Source organism: Eubalaena glacialis, chromosome 16 (assembly GCF_028564815.1).
Source record: "Eubalaena glacialis isolate mEubGla1 chromosome 16, mEubGla1.1.hap2.+ XY, whole genome shotgun sequence".
In the NCBI taxonomy this organism is placed as follows: domain Eukaryota; kingdom Metazoa; phylum Chordata; class Mammalia; order Artiodactyla; family Balaenidae; genus Eubalaena; species Eubalaena glacialis.
This window is the reverse complement of record NC_083731.1, coordinates 87,700,716-87,720,554: the sequence shown is the minus strand read 5'-3', so window position 1 is coordinate 87,720,554 and position 19,839 is coordinate 87,700,716. Positions and strand designations below refer to the sequence as shown.

Genomic DNA, 19,839 nt, shown 5'->3' with positions numbered 1-19,839 from the left:
AGAAATGTTAAAATACTAACAGATTTCCTATTATATTCAGAAAGCACAACATTTTTGGTAAGGTTTCTGAAATACTGTCAAAAGTGCAAATGTGTTAGCAAACTTGGCATTACTTGAATTCTCTGTTTCCCTGTGTGCTTAACTTGTACACACGCAACCTCATACATCTGTCAGACATCTGCGCTCACTTGACAACTCACCAGTCTGGTTTAAATAGTGTCACGTTAAAAGTTTTGGCATCGGGCTTCCCTGGTGGTGCAGTGGTTTAGAGTCCACCTGCCAATGCAGGGGACACGCCTGGTCCAGGAAGATCCCACATGCCGCGGAGCAACTAAGCCCGTGCGCCACAACTACTGAGCCTGCGCTCTAGAGCCCGCGAGCCACAACTACTAAGCCCGCATGCCTAGAGCCCGTGCTCTGCAACAAGAGAAGCCACTGCAATGAGAAGCCCGTGCACCGCAGCAAAGAGTAGCCCCTGCTCGCCGCAACTAGAGAAAAGCCCGGGTGCAGCAACAAAGACCCAGTGCAGACAAAAATAAAATAAATAAACTAAATAAATAAATGAAAAAACACCGTTCACTTAAAAAAAAAAAAGTTTTGGCATCAAATTCTTACAGAGCCAAGTCACTGCAATAAAATATCTGGCTTATTTATGAGCATTTAGAAAATGTATTACCGTAGAAGCTGCACAAATATTCAAAATTAAGACATCCTCTGGTACAAATCCTTGTTTTCCTACCACCGAAATCCCCTGGGAACGTGCTGGCTCTAAAGACACAAACGTGTTGAGACACGGTCCCCTCAAACAAGAAGAGGCTTCAGAGGCAGCAGGCCAAGCACCGAAGCCATCCAGCCCACGAGTCAGCAGCTTCGATTCGCAGCTTGATCCCAGCACCCTGAGCCCTCGACCTCGGCACATGTCTACGGCGGGGAAACCACTGGATTTGGCGTGTCTCAAGCTGCCTGCTTTGCTGTTAGTCAATAATCCGATGGCACATCATCAATACAATGAAAATGCTGCCAGGCCCGAAGAGGCAAAGTCTCAGCTCTAAACCCAGAGCAAGTAGCATCGCTTCCTACTTAACTTGACTTTTAGTGGTTTAGTGTTTTCTTACGAACTAAGATGGCATGAAAGAACCTTTAGAAATGCTTGCATAGTATCACAGGCTCACCTGACGGACGGCACAGAGAAAGTCGTACAGGGCTCAACATGAAACACTGTAATGTGTAACAGAGTCTAACTTCTATTTTTTTCCTAAAAAAAAACTGCAGTCATACCTTGATTACAGTTGGCATATATTATTAAATTTGACTGACTAGAATTTTTGATGTGAGTATAGAGCTATTAGTTTTTAGTTTCTAACTTTAAAATTTTTATTTTATATAAAAGAGCAGAGAAGTCTCAGATAAGTTCTGTGACTGATCTAGGCCACCTGCACCGGCAGTGGGGCTGGGGTCAGACCTGTCTCTGCTCTCCGGTTCAACAGTCTTGTCTAGACATAACTGAGAAGCATTAAAGCCGAAAATAAGAAACGTTTCAAAACAACTTAAACTTGCCAAAAGGAATCTAGTTCTAGTTGCACTATAATTTTTACCTTCAATCCTTATTCATATCTCCTGGGAGGATGACAGGAGAAGATTTATTACAAGGCTGTATGTCTCCTTGGAAATACATCTTAAGCAATTTTAGCCTTGGGCTAACTCACAAATGAAGGCAACAAGCTAAATCTTATGATGACGCAACACACAACAGTTCTAAAATGAAAGCACTAGAGCTGTGCTAAAAATAACACTTACTATGGAAATGGGCCTGTGTTTTTTGTGAGACGTACTGTATAAGAAGCATAAGCCATTTCCTACGATATAAAGGGATTTTTAACTAGGAAAAACTGGAAAAAGAAAACACCCACAATGTTATAATACTGATTTGAGTACCACTGTGTGACCCCTGAAAAATTACTTAACCTGTCTGAGCTTCAGTTTCTACAAAGTGTGGATAACTATGTACCTACTTCATACACTGCTGGACAGATTAAATAAGAAAAAACATATGAAATAATAAATGTTAATTTCTAATATTTATTGCTTGATAAGTATTTTGTGAGAAAGATAACTAGAACAACAAACATTTCAGTGTAGTGGCTAATAGACAAAATTATGCAAAAAAATTTAGGTTCTCTTGAAAGTCAATTGACTATATCTCTGGTGATTAGTAATGCAGCTGGAGGTTACAAAATTACCAGAAAAAAAAGAATAAACTTGAAGACAAGAAGCATTATGAAGATTAAAAGGCTAACACCTGAGGAAGAAAGGAATAGCTCAACTCTATACTTTTATGCATCTAACAAAATATTCTCAAAATAGAGCAAAAATCAATGAAATTATTTATAGGGCATTGAAATTACTCTGTATGATACCATAATGATGGATACATGTCATTATACATTTGCCCAAACCCACAGAACGTACGGTACCACAAGTGAACCCCCATGTAAACCGTGGACGTGTCAATGGAGGTTCATCAGCTGTTACAGATGCAGCCTCCGGTGAGGATGCTGATGATAGGGGAGGCTATGCATGAGTCGGGGCGGGGGGTTTATAGGAAATCTCTACACTTTCCCCTCAATTTTGCTGCCAACCTAAAACTGCTTTAAATAAATAAAGTCTTAATAATTTTTAGAAAGAGACAAAACTAAGGGGAAAAAATGATACATCCAGCATCCTAGTGGACGCCTTACATCTCTCAATTTTTGCTAGGTCATAAAAATTAGTCATATATCAAAGATTTAAACAACACAATTAAAAGGCTAACTTAACAGAAGGGTTTGAAACCCCAAGCCCAACAATTAGAAAATAGACAATGTACGCAAGCACAAACAGAACATTTCCAAAAACTGATGACACGCTAGGCCATAAAATAAATATCAACAAAATGCAAAATCAATACCAGTCGGACTAATTAATTAGATATCAATAACAAAAAGATAAACAACTCCTTTACAAAGGTTTAAAAATTGTAAACTACACTTCAAAAAAACTCATTAGTCAAAGAGGAAATTACAATGGAAATTAGCAACATTAGAAACATTTTGTATTAAAATCATGGCATGCAGCTAAAGCACTGCATCCACAGTTTAAAATTTATAGCATTAAAATGTAAATGCACATGTTAGATAAAACTGAAACTCAATTAGCTAAGTGTCCACCTTAAGAAATTGGGGGAAAAAACCAAGGAGGGAGAGAATAATCATAAAGACAGAAACTAATGAACTAAAACAAACAAAACAGGGAGGATAAACAAAGTTTGCATTAGTTCTTTGTAAATACTACTGATACTTATCTTCTGCCAAGATTAATAGAGAAAAAAATGAGAGAAGAATATTAGGGATGAAAAGGACATAAGCACGGATGTGGCAGGATGTGAAGCATGAAAGAATGCAATAAATAACTTCATGCCAATAAACTTGAAAACTTAGGTTAAATGGATAAATTTCTTGAAAATTACAAGTTAGCAAAGCTTACTTAAGAAGAAAAGAAGGCCAAAGACTCCTGTGACTATTAAGGAAATCAGTCATTTAAAAAATCTTCCCACAGAGAAAATGATAGACTCTGAATGGTTTTATGGCTGAATTCTGACAAAGTTTCAAGAAACCGATTATTACAATTTCATAAAAGTGCTTGTAAGGAAAAGAAGGAGCTCTCAGCAACTCATTTTATGAAATGGGATACACTTAATACCAACACCAGCAAGAGTGGGAGGACCAAGAAAATCACGAGCACGTCTCTCTCATAAACACAGATGCAAGAAATCCTCCACACACAAAATATTAGCAAGCTGAAGCCAGCACCGTATTAAAAAAATAACATTAAGTGAGGACCAAAGTCATTCAACCCTGGCACGCAAAGGCTGCTTAACATTAATATCAACATTCACGACATTACCAGATAAACGGAAAAGAACCACCCAATTACCTCAAAAGATGCAGAAAAAGTCTGATAAAATGCAATAACTGTTAATGATTAAAAAGAAAAACAAAACCTTAGTAAACTGGGAATAGGAAGGAATTGCCTTTTCCTGTTATCTCCACTAAACCTACGACAACACACAGCTTGCTTTATGGTAAAACATGAGAAACATTTCCTTTAAAAATCAGGATAAAGGCAAATGATGCTCATATTACAACTTCTATTCCACGTCACTCCTGTACTGGAGGGTCCCGTAACTCGAGGGGGACAAAATAAAGACATAAAAGACCTATGAATGGGAAAGGAAAAATATAGCTTACTATTTGCAGCAAGAGTAACTGTTTGGTTAAAAAACTTTAAAAATTCCATAGACAAGTTATTAGAATTAATAAGAAAGTTGAGCAAGGTTGCTAAAAATAAGATATATCCAATAAAGGATAAATTGCACATTTAAACACTAGCAACAAACAAGTAGAAACATAATTTTTTAAAATATACGTTTATAAAGCTATCAAAAAGGTAGGGCATCCAGGACTAAATCTAATAAAAGTTAAGCAAGACTCTTTGGAAGGAAGTTTGAAAACACTTTAAAAGGCTTTTTAAAAGACCTAAGGAAGGGAGAGGTGTGTCACAACTGTGGCCTGGAAGACTCAATATTCAAATATCAGTTCTCCCTAAACTGACCTACAGATTTAATGTAACCCCAACCAAACTCTTACCATAGTTTTTTTCAAGAAAATGGGTAAGCTGACTCTAAAATGTGTAGGAAAAAAGACAAAGGCCCAAGAGTTGACAAGAAATTTCTGAAAAACAAATAAAAAAAGATGTGCCCTATCAGATGTCAAGACTTATTACAAAGCTGTAGTGATGCAGACAGCACGGCACTGGTGTCAGGTCAGACAGAACAATGGAATAAGAGGGACCCCAGAGCAGATGAGTGCACACAGGTGGGCACTGGGCACCCATCCCCCCAGGTCACTGGACAGAGTACACGGTGCTCAGACAACTTGGTCATCCACCAGGAAGAAGGGAAACGGCATTTCCACTTCACACCAAACACAAAGAGCAGTTCCAACTTGATTAAAGACTTAAAGATAAGGGAAAGACACTAAAACCTTCAGGAAAAAACAGAAGAATCTCTTTATGACTTCGAGGGAAACAAAGGTTTTTAAAAATAGGATATTTAAAGCATTCACTAGGACGAAAAGACTGCTGGATTCAACAAAATTAAAATGAAGTTAAACCCATCAAAAGATTCCATAAAGAAAGTGAAAAGACAAGCTGTAAACTGAGAGCAGACATACAGCTGACAAAGGATTATTATTCCAACATGTCAAGAAATCTGAGAAATCAATAGAGAAAGGCAAACGTCACACAGGAAAATGAGAAGAGAAACAGGCATGCGAGAGAAAACAAAGATGAACAATGAAAACATAAAAAGATGTTCAACCTAGACGTCCTCTACTAGGGGGGTACTGCTGGCAGTTGAGGTCCTCGCAGCATTCCATTTCACAGCCACAAAACTGGCAAAATTAAAACTTCTGACAGCATCAAACATCGATGAGGATGAGGTGCGAGGGGAACCACTGCCGAAAAGGGTCAGTAAGTATGAACGTTCTGGACGGCAGCCTGGAGAGGGAAGTGGGTCGGAGGAAGACAAACTCCCCGTGATCTCATTTATGTGTGGAATCTTAAGAAAAAAACAAAAAAACTGAACAGACTGGTGGTTGCCAGAGGTGGCGGGTAAAATGTACCCACATCCAGCTATAAGGTGGAAAAGTCTGGGGATGTCATGTACAGCATGGTGACCACAGTTAATAATACTATATTGTGTGTCTGGAAGCTGCTAAAAGAGTAGATCTTAAAAGTTCTCTTCACAAGAAAAAAATCGTAACTATGTGAGGTGATGGATGTTAACTAAAATTACTGTGATCCTTTCACAATATGCACACATAGCAAATTAAGTTACATACCTGAAACTAACACAGTATGCCAAACATATCTCAATTAAAAAAAAAAACATGGCATCACCTCATAAACTTGAAGACGCACACACCTCACAAACCCAGCAATTCCAACCATGCACATGAATATGAGGAGAAAAGTGAAAAAAAAATGTTCACAGCAGATACAGATGAACTGGTAAAAACCTGGAGGAACCCATTTCAATGACAGAAGAATGAGTACATAAATTACAGAATATTATGCTGAATTGAAAGTAAATATACTGCATCTACGTGCAACACTGATGAATCTTAGGCATACCAGGATTATAAAAAGAATCACAGAAGGTTAGAAACCGTGTAATATCATATTTTTTTAAAACTCAAACACAAAACTAAACACTATGTTGCTAAGGAATAAATAACTTATGTGTAAAAACTACTTTTAATCAAAAAACTAATAGGAATTCAAGACTGTCCTTACCTCCAGAGAGGAGCATTTGGTAACACTTTACTTTTTAAGTTGGGTGCTGGTTTCCTAGATGTGCATTCTACAATATGATTTTGCAACATTAAGCATTAAATAAAAACATACTACTTTCAGAGGCGTCTCCTTTCCGATCATTTTTGAGATGAATCTACTGAGCTGAAATCAGCTTTATTTGATTCCCATCCACTGTTCCCAGTAATACTGTCTTCTGGAATGACACAGCAGATATATTTTCTTCCTCTACATGGTATCCTTCAAATATTACGGCAGACTGCAGCTTCTTTTTCTGGTCTAAAACCATATTCTTACAACATTCCTAAGAGGAAGGGGTTCCCAACTTTACATGATGTGGCAGCCTCTTCTCAGGGTGCTTTCTAGATCACCGATGTCACTGTCATCCCACAAGGAACAAGAGTCCCCGTAGCCTGAAATGCCCTGGGCTTGGCAGCCCTGCTCCACGTGGTGCGCTGAGGGCAGAGGCGTGTTGGCGGGGAGGGGGGACAAGGCAGGAGGAGAGGGGGTTGGAAACTGAGGACCGAGGACAAAGGGGACGGACGACGCAGACCCTGCGAAGGGAGACAGGGCGTGTGCTCCTGGGATCCAGGAAGAAATATACCTGTGGTCTTCATCCCCGGTTCCTGGCACAGGGCTTCTAAAACCCTTGGAACTTCCTGAGGGGAGGAGGGAGAGAAGCGTCTTTGTTACTCATCACGCCCCTTCCAAGCGCACAGGAGTTTATGCTGCGTGATGACCAGACTGTAGCCGTGACACAAGCCGCTCCATCTTGAGCAGTACCGAATCTGTGGCTAGCACAATTCCAAGAACTGGCCTCAAGAGAATAGGATTAACACTATTTCTCGTAATAGTCTGTATCTTTGTGGGCATCAAAATAACTGTAGCTTGCTCTGCCCGTACATGTAAGCAGACAACACCGTCAGCAAAGAGATGGTACAGACCCATCTTCCGCTCCGAGAATACAGCGCCCTGTGTCAGCATGAAGCAGTTACAGAAGACGGACCTTAGCCCATAACCCCACAGAAATGGAGTGACGGCTGCCAGTGGGGATTTGCAAGCAGCTTTTTGCAGGCCGCTCCTCGTAGGAAAGACCTCTCTGCAGGAGACCCTTTTTGTCTTGTCACTTTAGCAAAGCTGTATTTTAACTAACCTCCAGCCCAAGCACACCTTTCAAATCTTTTGATCACATGATACTTTTGGCCTAACCTGCTGGTTCTTTCCTTAAAGAAGTAGAAATGAAGAGTAAGTAATTAACAGATGACCATCCCTCTCCCCCAGCTCCCCGCTGAGTAATCGCGTGAGCAGGCTGTGTGCGGAAGACCGCACCTGGAGTCGACACGGCTGCGCGCAGTGGGGGCAGCGGCGGCTCTGGCCTCAGGGCCTAGCGGAGACCACTCCCCCTGTCCCTTTGAAAACCTTCGCGGTTGAGCAGGATCTTCGGAACTGGTTCCGGGACGCGAGCCCGCCTTCTCCCCAGGTCGCCGGCCCCTTGAATAAAGCAAACTTGCTGCTCCCACCAGCACCCGCCTCTTAAGTACTGGCTTTCTGAGCGGTGAGCGGCCAAACCTGAGTTTGGTAACAACGGTAGCTGAAAGGTGGAAGCAACCCAAGTGTCCATCAACGGACGAATGGCTGAACAAAACGTGGTCCATCCACACAAAGAAAATCACTCAGCCTTAGAAAGGGAATTGTGACACGGGCTACACCTGGATGAACCTTGAAAACATTATGCTAAATGAAATAAACCAGCCACAGAAGGATAAATACTGCATAACTCCACTTATATAATAGTGAAACTCATGGGAACAGAGCCGAGTGCTGGCTGGCGGGCTGGGGGAGGGGAGATGAGGCGCTCGCGTCTACTGGGGACAGAGCGCCAGTCGTGCGGGATGAACAGCGTTCTGGGGATGGCGGTGGTGAGGGAAGCTGAGCAACGACAGTGCACTTAACAACCCTGCACAGTTACTGAAACACGGTTAACCGGCGTGGTGTATGTTATATGTGTTTTACCATGACTAAAAAAGGAGCTGCGTATGAAAATGTCCACGGGAGGACAAAGCCCGTGCTTCCAGAAGTGTGGAACCGCTGGAAGCAACTGGAAGGGTTAGGCTGAAGGCCAGAACCAACGAGCATGGAGAAGAAAGACAACACCCCTGTTCCTCAGATCCCACAGGTCCTGCGACGCAGCCTAGGGTCGACCGAGGTTTGGGAGGAACTCCCCGAGACCGCTGATTCACATCAAGTTCACCACGTCTAAAAACCTGGATGTTTCCACGGGAGCTGCTACCAAGTCTGTATTTCTGCTATACTTCTGCTACTGATTTTAAGATTGATTTACAACTAATTCTGCTTCAGCTTTGATGCTGTAGCTTGTCAAGACGGTTTGAACCTCGAATGAGCACCTCTGGTATTTGTTTCCTGACAGCTGTATGGCACCTGCAGATCTGAGAGGCATACTTCTTATTCTGTGACCACAAGGAATCCACTGGCTCTGGGATGCTCAGGTTCAGATAAAGTACTTTTAGGTGTTCATAAGTCACCAATACCTTCCCCCTAGGCAGACAGCTCTCTGGAATAGACCACGTGACGGGGGAAAATTCCTTCCCTGATGTGCAGCAGGCCAGGAAATGAAGCAGAAAGGTGCACCCTGCTACTCTTCTTCTGCTGTCCCTCTTTAACGTCATTTCTTCACAGAGTTAGATTCGAGGGGGTTAGCTCCTGCCCTTAGGCTAGAACTGCCCTTACAGTGAAAGCATCCAGCCAGTTGGTGTTTAATCAGCGACAAGAAGAGGCGAGTCCTCTGCGAGGCTCGAGGTGCCCCGTGCCTCTGGCGCCCTCTCCAGACTCCATGGTCCCAAAGCTGGTTCCTGCTTTGGAGGCTGTGTCTGCAGGCCCTTCAGCCCGCTGGACGTGCCTCCTGAGTCCCAAGTGGGAATTAATCCACAGCAGCTCGCTGCTCGCTTCCCATCTCAGCTCGTGTGAAGTGGAATTTTGGACTTAATATTCTTTTCTTGAAACGATCTTGTTCAAAAATGGTTCCTCTGACTGAAGAATTCAGTAGTAAAACAGGAATTGTCTTTTTTGGGGGACATTACACCACCCTCCCAGCAGTGGTCCTAGCCCTTCCTGGCTCTTCTCATTGCTCTGGAAACAGACGACAATATTTTTAAACTGACCTCAGTATCGTGGTGCGTTTCAGCCCAGCACTCGGGTCCGACGCCGACAGGGTCTCGCCACCGTCCGGCAGGCGCCCCGCTCCGCGCGCCCTCGGGAACCCGAGCCCCCCGGCAGCCCCTCTCGGGCCGCTTCTAACCTCCCCACACGCCGCCCGCCGCCTCCCCACCACTCGGCCCCACACACTCGCGTGTCCACTTGACTCTGGGTTTCAGGCCGGCGCCGTGAGCGGCCGCGTGGGCAGCAACGCTGTGCAGCGGACATCCAAGGCGAGACCCGTCCTCCTCCCTCAGACGTGGCCCTCCTCCCGGACTCCCTGCTCCTGGACCCTCCCCGCCATGTGACCAGCCGCAGGCCCTTCCCGCCAAGCCTCCAACGGCTGCTCCTCTCCCGGCCCCGCTGCCAGCACCTTGGCTCTGGCCCTCGTCACCGCTGACGGCAGCAAAGGACGGACGAGCCCTCGGGTCCAAAGGTGGACTCCAGGGAGGCTGCCAGCTGGAGGCTAATGAGAAGGGGGGCTGGGGCAGAGTCACAGGAGGGACTCGGCCCCGAGGGGAAGCCCGGGGGACACATGAGAATCCCCCTCGTCACCAGGCGGGCGAGCGGAGGGGCCGGGACTCCCGGGGTGTGGGCAAGGCGGGTGCAGAGGCAGATGGGGTGCAGGTTCTGAACGCGAGGACATTCCCGCGTTCGTCCCTGTCCGTCCCCCTACCCCCCACTTGCTGACCCTGCCACACGCGCCGTCCTGCCTGTCTCGGGGTCTCTGAGCCCCGGGGACTGTCCCTCAGCTGGAGTCGCCTTGCCCTCAGCCCTGCTCTGCACCCCGAGACGTGAGGCCACGAGTGCAGGGGTGCTGTCGCACTTACTCCCGGCTGCTTCTCAGGTGCTGAGAACGGAGCCCGTTTCCTGACGGAAGGACTCACCTACGGCCTCAGTGTGTCCTCAGTAAACGTCCTGCAACGAGACGGATGAGGGCCGCTGCGAGCGCACCGGCAAGTTGCCACCCGACGTACTTTTTCACGATCCGGTTCCTCCAGGAGCTCCTGGTGAAGCCCGTCCCGAGGCCCCAGCAGAGGGCCGGCTCCCCGCAAGCCTGCGCCCTGTGCCTGAGCACGTCCGTGCCCTCGAGGAGGGGCACGGGGCGGTTACGGGAGCAGGAGCTGCGCCAGGCCACCCTCCTCCTTCCCAGACCCCAACGTGTGGAGCCGGGTGGACCAGGCTATTGCTTGATGCGCTATGTGCTTCTATGTCGTTGGCTAAGTTGACATAATCCCCAGAGCAACTCAGCACGTTGATGGGCAGGTAGCTGACTGGATCACAGATATTTCAATTCTGTCCTCTTAACCACAGAAACAGATTATGATGGAGACTAACTCAGATTAGTTCTCCAGGAACTCATCCATTATTCTACAGTTGACAGTAATAGTTAAAGTCAAGTCCAAAAAATAGAAATCGCCAATTCACATTACGCATCCAGAGATACAACCGGAAAGAGAGTCACAAATAAAGGTGGGTTTTGGCCCTTCTTTTTCTGATTCCATTCAGTCCTTCCTTTAATTTCTTTTAGTGCTTTTTTTGTGTTAGGCACAATTCTAAATGCTGAAGATTAAAAGATGAATATAATTGTACACAGGCACTCAGGGAGGTACAGTTTAAGGAAGAAAAACACTACCTAATGTAACAGTGTATCACCAAAATTCTGAGAGAAGAATACATTTTGCATGGGACACGCAGACAGTAAACATACAATGTTGACAGTTAGATTAGAGCTAACTTACCGTAAAGTATCGCTCACTTAATCCTACCTTACAGAACTTAAAAACCTTTAACATTACAAGGCACTATTTAAACCTAAACCTCAAAATTAAGGAATTTTCAGACTTGGCATCATGTAGATGCTACCTAAACACATCGGGGAAATATGGCATCATAGTTTACCAAACAACACACACATTCAGACCTCGAGAATATTCAGAAGCATAAAGGGTAGAGGAAACAGCAAAGGCCTTTTTGAGGTGAGACAGGCTTTGAGGCTTGTTTCCCCCTCTGGAAACAGGACACAGCACCTTCCTCAGGGGGCAGCTCTGAGGACTAGACGGGACGTTACTGGGCATATAATAAAGGGCAGCTACTTGTTGCCCACACATGACTGTAGCTACAGCTGAAGAAAGGGAATCAGGAAACGGTAGAAGGATTCTGGTTTGGAGAAGGTTCTGAAAAAGCAGTAAGAGTTCCGCGCTACCCCGCAGGTCACAAAAGCCACCCCCGCGCCCCAGAGGACGGTACAGAAAGTCAATGCTCCCTACCTGCCCCGTCTGATAATGTCGGGCAAACTGGTGAACCACTCGGTAATCATTTGCAAAGTACTCCATCAGAATAGAAGGGACCTCAGCAAAGTCAGTGGGGCACCTGGTCCCTAAAATGGGAGAGAAAGAAAAAAGTTGGCATGAATCACAACAACACGTTCATCCTACTACAAACACTCTTTTAAAATTTTTTATTTGTACTTCTGATGAACTATGATAATCTTTAATTCATTAAGTCAATATTTTACTTCTATAAAATTATTGCACATATTCACAGAAAAGTTTGTAATCATCTCATATATTTTCCCACATATCAGAAGTAAAACAAAGTATTTGCACAGCTGGATAGAACATCTTGTAAAGCAACGGCTCACACCCTCTACAAACAAAACTGTCTTCAGCTATGCTGGGCTATACCTGAAACACACATTACAACATTCTTACTTAATTAACACAGCAATTGAACTTAATTCATGAATTCCATCACCAAGCGCCCGTATCCTTCATTTGTTTTAAAAGTACTTTATCTATTGATTGCTTCTGGTAACAAGGTCAATCCTCAATACAGAAAAGCAACATTTCAAACTCAAAATTATTTAAAGAACAAATCCTGTAAGCACGTCTTGGTGACACTTTATGATTCTGTCCGGCCCATCTACCGCTGTCTTTTCAAATACCTCCTCCTCCCCCAAAATGCTGTGTGTAAAGTTAGTTACTAAATACTGAAGACCAACACTTGCCCAGGTGGTCTAAGGCTGACTGACCCTGTCTGACCGCAAGCTTAAGACTCAGAGAGGATAAGGAGGAGGGAAGCCTGGGATGTCACCCGACACAGCAACCCGTCGGCAGGGGGACCACAGCTTTACACAGGGGAAAGCAAAGGAGAAATACAAAGTACCTGGTCATACCTTTTCAACATGCCTTGAGGTTTTCTAACTGGTTTTGGATAAAAAGAGGCAACAGTTCATTCACTTATTCACTTGCTAAGTCTGTGCTCCTGCTAAGGAGATACGCTTATTCATACACACGGCCACAGACTGAAATTCCACGTAATATACAACAACATGTAAAATGGTACAAACTGAAAAGACAGGCAACTGAGACATTCCTTGGTGAGAACTGTTGTCAAGGATGGAAAAAAATGTAACGGAGATCGGGTAGCATCACAGTTGGAAGGACAAGATGAGGCCATCTGCGATAAATGACCACAGATTTTCTAAATGAAAAGCTTTTTTCCAATTTAAAATGAAATGTACATGTTTAAAGTCCCCTCTTCTTGGCTCACCAGTGACATGCTGATAACGAGTCCGTCCCAGCATGGAATGCATGGCGTGTCCCATTTCATGGAAAAGATTTTCCATCATCCCAGGAGTTAATAATGTCGGCAAATTCTTTGCGGGATGGGCAAGATTCAGCATGAGAACGACAACAGGGAGCTGATAGTCGCCATCTTCCTGTAATCGGCCTCCACGGATGGTAAAATGGCAGTCCTTTAAGAAAACACGGCAAGTGAGAAGAGGCTGAGGGAACCCGAAGGGTAACATAAAGTTGTATCAAAATGTGTGAGTACAAATTTTACCTTAATTCCATTCTTCTATTTATTTAGTTACAGACACTTTTATCCCAATACTTTTTATTTTGCTAACGTATTAATTTTTTTAAAACACCAATAATACACTGAGCTTGTGCTGATGAACTCATTCCTTCGCTCCAGAAGTATGTGTTGAGGGATGCTATGCCAGATACCGGAGACAGAGTCACCACTAAGCTTAGCCCTACGCCCTCAAGGTGCTCACGGCAGGTAGGAAGGGACAGCCGTGGACCGCGGTGGGGCACTGATGTTCACGGAGCCCCTTCTGTGTCAGGCAAGGAACCAGGTGTCACTTTCCACACCACCGTCTCCATCACTTGGAGGCGGCGAGCTCTCAACTGTCGCAAAGCAAGGAACCTGGAGTATCTTTCTCAGTTTGCATACACTTCATCACTTACTCTTCACAATGAGTCTATAAGGCAGGTATTTCATTTTTCAGATGAGAAAACAGAGTCTTGGAAATACTAAGTCACGTGTCCAAGGGCACACAGCTAGGGCTGCGGCATCTCAAACCTGAAGCACCCAGGCTGGCAACTAGGAGCTGGGGCTCAGATCACTAACCCGGGTTCTCCAGCCTTTCAAGCAGAGAGAAGGAACAGAGGACACAGAGGTCAACGACCCAGACTCTGGTCCCACCGTCCAGATCTACCAGCCAAATCACCTTGGAAACTGGTTCACCTCCACCAGACTCACCTCCACCCTGTCAAACGCCAGAGCAGCTGCCCAGATTCATAAGCTCAATGTCTGCTAAAATTGCTTTGGAAATTGTGAAATCACTATTTAAATATAAGGTACCATTATTTCTGTTGTAACTTAATAACCCGAATTCTTGACAATTCCAATCAAACTGCCCAAAATTGCTTGAAGCTGATCGACCAGGAAACCTGGTTTGCAGGTCGAGGAACTGAACCTCACTTTTCTGCATAAGGAGTGAACTGGTGGTTGATAGGGTCTCCACAGGGACACATCTTGTGCAATTTGAAACTAGGTCCATGTCAAGTATGGAAAGTGGCTGAGAGCTGGGGCTCTAGTCAGAAAGTCTGGGTTCAAACCCTAGTGCTTCTAACTGTGTGACTCTGGGCAAGGAGGAACCTTACCTCTCTGACCTCAGCTTCCTCACAATGTCAGTGTCCAGTTCAAAAGGCTGACGTGAACTTTCAAAGGTGTGACATGGAAAAGGGCTCAGAGCACTGGCGGGCACACAGAAGGGCTGGTAAAATGTCAGCTCTCATTATCACCAGCGTTACCATGACCCAGATAAAAATAACACATACAGATTTATGCAATTACCTTCGTAAGTTTTATTAGCTTTAAATTCTATCCTAGTTTCAAATTTATATATTTAGCCACCATCAGTAATGCCTTTTTTTTTTTTTTTTAAGATTTTTTTGATGTGGACCATTTTTAAAGTCTTTACGGAATTTGTTAACAATACTGCTTCTGTTTTATGTTTTGGTTTTTTGGCCACAAGGCATGTGGGATCTTAGCTCCCCGAACAGGGATCGAACCCGCAACCCCCTGCATTGGAAGGCGAAGTCTTAACCACTGGACCGCCAGGGAATTCCCCAGTAATGCCTTTTAAATATTAGGAACTACAAAAGTGAGGTATAAAGTTCACATCAATACAAATTAACTGCTGATTACTTTAAAGAGACCATTTTGTAAACAAAGCATCACCTGGTGAGGTTTGTCTGCTCGCTGAAAAAAATCACAGTAAATGTACCCCAACAGTCCTTCAGATTCATGAACCACGGCCTGGGGGGGAAAAAAATGAATTTAGTGGAGAATGAGGCCTTTAGAAACTCTAAAAGAAGAAACACATTCCTAGCACAAGAACCTGTTCAAAAAACACCTAGAGCCACAAATATAGACGTTTCATTACTTCCTACGTCCCATGTGACCTCGAGGTGGCTTCCCCTTTGCCCTCAACCTCTTCTCCTGCATCTCCAGGACAACTACGATTTGGGAATTCTGTCGGAAGGGGACACCCTCCTCCGCAAGCCCTGTGTCCTGACTGGCAGTCCCCAGCGACGCGGCTCTGCCACTGGGCCCACACCACCCGCAAGAGGTGGGAAGGGGTGCTGGCGGGACCATTTTAGCAACAAAATTATAGCTCCTCCCATCTTAGGATGTAAGGATATGCGAGCACACCAACTATAACCCTGGGACATAGGAGCAATACGCAGCGTCTGCCTTCAGCTGAAGAGTAGAATGTGATACCACCACTGACATCCTTCTCCCAAATCAGGCTCCCAAGAGGCCCAGCTCGCAGGAGAGCTGGTCTCCATCTTTGCACAACCTGGGGCCTCTGCCATAAAGAACGGCAACCTTATGCTTTAGGGCTTCCTGCAAGCGTATGTTCATTACTCCAGCAAGCGTCTACCAAGCATCTACCTGGTGTCAGGGACTGCTCCAGGCATCTGGGGAACGGCCGTGAACAAAGCCGCAAGGGGCTCCCTCCTGAGCTGGGGAAGCTCTTCATCGCCCGCATCGTGCCCTTTCACTCTTTTCATGGTGTGTCTGCACATTACCCACCGCTGTCATTTTGTGAAGCGCACAGAAGGAAGCGCAGTGACGACCACGCTCCCCGCTGATCTCCCGACTCCACCACCACCTGCCCTACAATCAGGAAGCGCAGCCAAGAGGCCACAAGACGGTTCACGTTCCTCGTGAACCGTGCGCTAAGCACGTGAGCAAAGAGTAAAACAAGAGAACATCACCACCTAAGGGCCCATAAAGCCTCAAAATCTTATCAGGAAAAAACAACGATAGTCGCAGCTCACATGAAGCGGGCCCTGACAGAAGGGTGGATCCCAGGCTCGGAGCGACTGTCCAAGGAGTCTCACCAAGAACACAGGCCGCAGGCTAGCATCTGGCGCGAACCTGAGCCCCACGGGCAGGCGGGAAGGGGTGGGAGGTGCCTAAGGCAGCTGGAATTAACAGATGCGACACCTGGCACAGCGGGGACGTGAAGGGCAATGACAAGCGTTCGTTTAACCAGGGTTTGTCAACATAAAAGACTCAACCTTCTATCAACTTCCTTAAAAACAATTTTTTTTTTCAGAGAAATAACTCTGCTGTTAAATGTTTACATTAATTTCAGGCAACAACTGATGTTTAGAGAAAAGTGTTTCTTTTGTAGCATCAGAAGTGGCGATTTGGATCTTTCATCAAGCAATGACAAGCGCCACCGGGGCAAAGCTAACTTGAGATGAAACTGCTGTTAACTCAGTACCAAACCCGGGAGACAAGGAACGCGGCTTCTTCACTCCAACCGGGACGCTTACCAGTTTCCGAACATCTTCACACCACACCTCTCCCTTTGCAGACTGCTCCACATACAGCGAAATCCCGAACAGCCTGTTAAACAAGATATTCAGGCCTTCCATGCACGCTCCCAGGGAGAAAAACGGGCAGTATAAACTGGGCTCGCTGTTGTACCTACAGAGGAAAAGAAGCTCAATCACACTTCCGTTTGCTTCAGTTTCTTGAGGTAAATTCAGCTAATTTTTCATTGACAATTTATGAGCCAAGAAAGGATTGAAAACATATGGTAGATTTCTATCTTCTGAGGGACTTTCAGACTCAGTCTTCTTCAGAAGAACAGCAGTCTAATTATAACTGTAGTAAGAGTAATACCAGTTGGAACTACAGTGGTAAAACTCACTCTATGGGGCTTCCCTGGTGGCGCAGTGGTTGAGAGTCTGCCTGCCAATGCAGGGGACACGGGTTCGAGCCCTGGTCTGGGAAGATCCCACGTGCCGCGGAGCAACTGGGCCCGTGAGCCACAACTACTGAGCCTGAGCTCTAGAGCCTGCGAGCCACAACTACTGAGCCTGCGCGTCTGGAGCCTGTGCTCCGCAACAAGAGAATCCGCGACAGTGAGAGGCCCGCGTACCGCGATGAAGAGTGGCCCCCGCTCGCCACAACCAAAGAAAGCCCTCGCACAGAAACGAGGACCCAACACAGCCAAAAATAAATAAATAAATAAATAAATTTAAGAACAGTTTAAAAAAAAAAAAAAAAAAAAACTCACTCTATGAAATGAGTTATATTCTAAAAATAATGTCACATGTCACACCCGGTAAAATATTTGTTAATGGAAAAAGCTCCGAAGCTCTGTCATATAAACAATCAGATCTTAATTTATCTTTTTGTTATATATCTTAAATGAAAGATAATATTCTCGTAATATTAATCATTCTTCACCCCAAAACAACTTTTTAATGTTTTTTATTCCAACATAAACCAAAATACACCCAGAATGCGTGATGTGAATGTTTCTGAATCATTACGTCAGGCCAAACCTTATAACCACAGCCAGAAAGAAGAGCTCTAGAATGAGAGTAGGTACTGAATCTATTTCTACTTCCTGGGATTAACCAAATATGTACAAACTTACGCCTTTTACTAACTGGGGGACCGGATTTAGTGAGTGAGTATAAACTGCACCACAGGTGAGATTTCGGTACAGAATCCACCAACTTACAACTTAATTTCTGATCACTTTTTCATAAAAGCAGACTCAGTGGAGTAAGAGACTCGACTGGTCCAGCGCCCTCGCTCACTGATTCGTTCACTCACGCAGCCGTCGACTGGCCCGCTGGACGCCGGGAATGGAAGGGGGCAGAGACGGAAGGGCCCAGAGCAGCGGGCACCCAGTAGGCTCAGGGGCCCGTGTTGAGGGAGAGAGGGCAGGGCATGCACAGTGGGGCGGTGAGGGCTGTGGCTTCCTTGTGCAGTGGAGATGGGAGGGGAGCCCAGGAGAGGCCACGGTGCCACCAAAGTACGAAGGCACGAGGCAGCAGAGCCACTGCAGTAACCAGGGGGTTAAACGAGAGCTCAGGACGCAGGTAGATGGGAAAGAGGGGCAGAGACACTGACGCCGTGCGTGGGGTCCAGGGAACCGAGAGCCTGGCCCGCGAGCCTGAGGAGGGGGGGCTGTGCACTCAGGCATGGGGTCTCCCTACATTCTGATTGTGCACCCCTGTCAATAAAATAACTGGAGTATTCAACCTTAATATGGGTATGTTTATAAATTATAGGCATGGGCTACTGATCTATTACATTTCAAAACAAGACATTTTTATAAGTTGAGATTAAGAAAAATAAATCTGAAGAGGACTAGTGGATTATCCTAAAGAGGATAATCTAATATCTTATGGGGTTGCTTGCAGCCTGGGAGACGTGGGACATCACTTCTGCAGACACCAGAGGAGTGACCTGGTGCCTGGAACCTGCCAGGCTGACGGTGAGGAGAGTGGACGCAGCACAGAGAGGGCGGGGGTCACCCAACGAGGGTCTGAACAGGGGCAACAGCAGGGGCTCTAAGACCAGGAGCCAGATCTAAGTCTCTTTTTCTTTTAGATGAAAAAGTTTCAGGATTGTGAGTGACTGGATTTGGAGGCTGAGGGAGAAAGAACAGCCTAGACTAACATGCAGGTCTCTGGCTTGAGCAACCGCGTGGGCAGGAGCCATTTAATCAGAGCAATGAACACACGCGCACGCACACACACACGCAAATTGAAGAGGGGAGGGTGGGTGTGTTTGTAGGAGAAGAAAAGAGATTCAGTTTTGAAGACACTGACTCTTAGGTCCTGGGAGAAGTCAGCACGGAGGCTGTTACGGCCGAGGAGAGTGTGAGCTGGAAAAGGAGAAGGGGAGGGGCCGACAGGAGGGTCAAGGGGAGGTCCCTGGACTTCCAGGCGAAGGGGTGGAAAGGAAGACAAGGAAGAAGAGTTAGAGATGGCAGACTGTCATACAGAGTGAAGTAAGTCGGAAAGAGAAAAACAAATATCGTATATTAACGCATATATGTGGAATCTAAAAAAATGGTACAGATGAACTGGTTTGCAGGGCAGAAATAGACGCAGACGTAGAGAACAAACGTATGGACACCAAGGGGGGAAGGGGGAGTGTGGGATGAACTGGGAGATTGGGATTGACATGTATACACGAATATGTATAAAACAGATAACTAATGAGAACCTGCTGTATAAAAAGTAAACAATAAAATTAAATTTAAAAAAAAGTTAGAGATGGCAGAGAATTGAAAGAAAGGGGTATCACAGAAATGGGGAATGGGGATGTGCTGTAAAACAGGAAACAACTGCCACTTCTGGTCTCCGGTCCAGCATATAAGGACCCTGGAGGGCACCACCGTCCTAACGACAAGTAAAAGCTGAACAAACTGAAATCAGCAACTCCTTAGACCCAGCAGAGAAGTGAGGTCACAGAGCAAATCGCTGTGCCCCAGTACTGGAGAGGCAGGCGGGCAGATCCAGAGAGCCACAATTCACAGGAGGCTCCAGGGGAGACGAGTACCAAGGTAGGAAAACAAACTACAATCGACAA

At 45.4% G+C, this 19,839-nt stretch overlaps 1 protein-coding gene across 1 annotated transcript in view; it reads right to left on the bottom strand.

Moving 5' to 3' along the window:
* The window catches only part of MIPEP (mitochondrial intermediate peptidase), a 137,310-nt gene that overhangs the window by 72,678 nt on the left and 44,793 nt on the right, over positions 1 to 19,839 (bottom strand). The window contains exons 11-14 of the mRNA XM_061170630.1: positions 16,773 to 16,926; positions 15,163 to 15,240; positions 13,180 to 13,384; positions 11,895 to 12,004 (exon numbers count right to left, since the gene is read on the bottom strand). Of these exons, the coding sequence (XP_061026613.1) occupies positions 11,895 to 12,004; positions 13,180 to 13,384; positions 15,163 to 15,240; positions 16,773 to 16,926 (547 nt within the window). The remainder of the gene's footprint in view (positions 1 to 11,894; positions 12,005 to 13,179; positions 13,385 to 15,162; positions 15,241 to 16,772; positions 16,927 to 19,839) is intronic.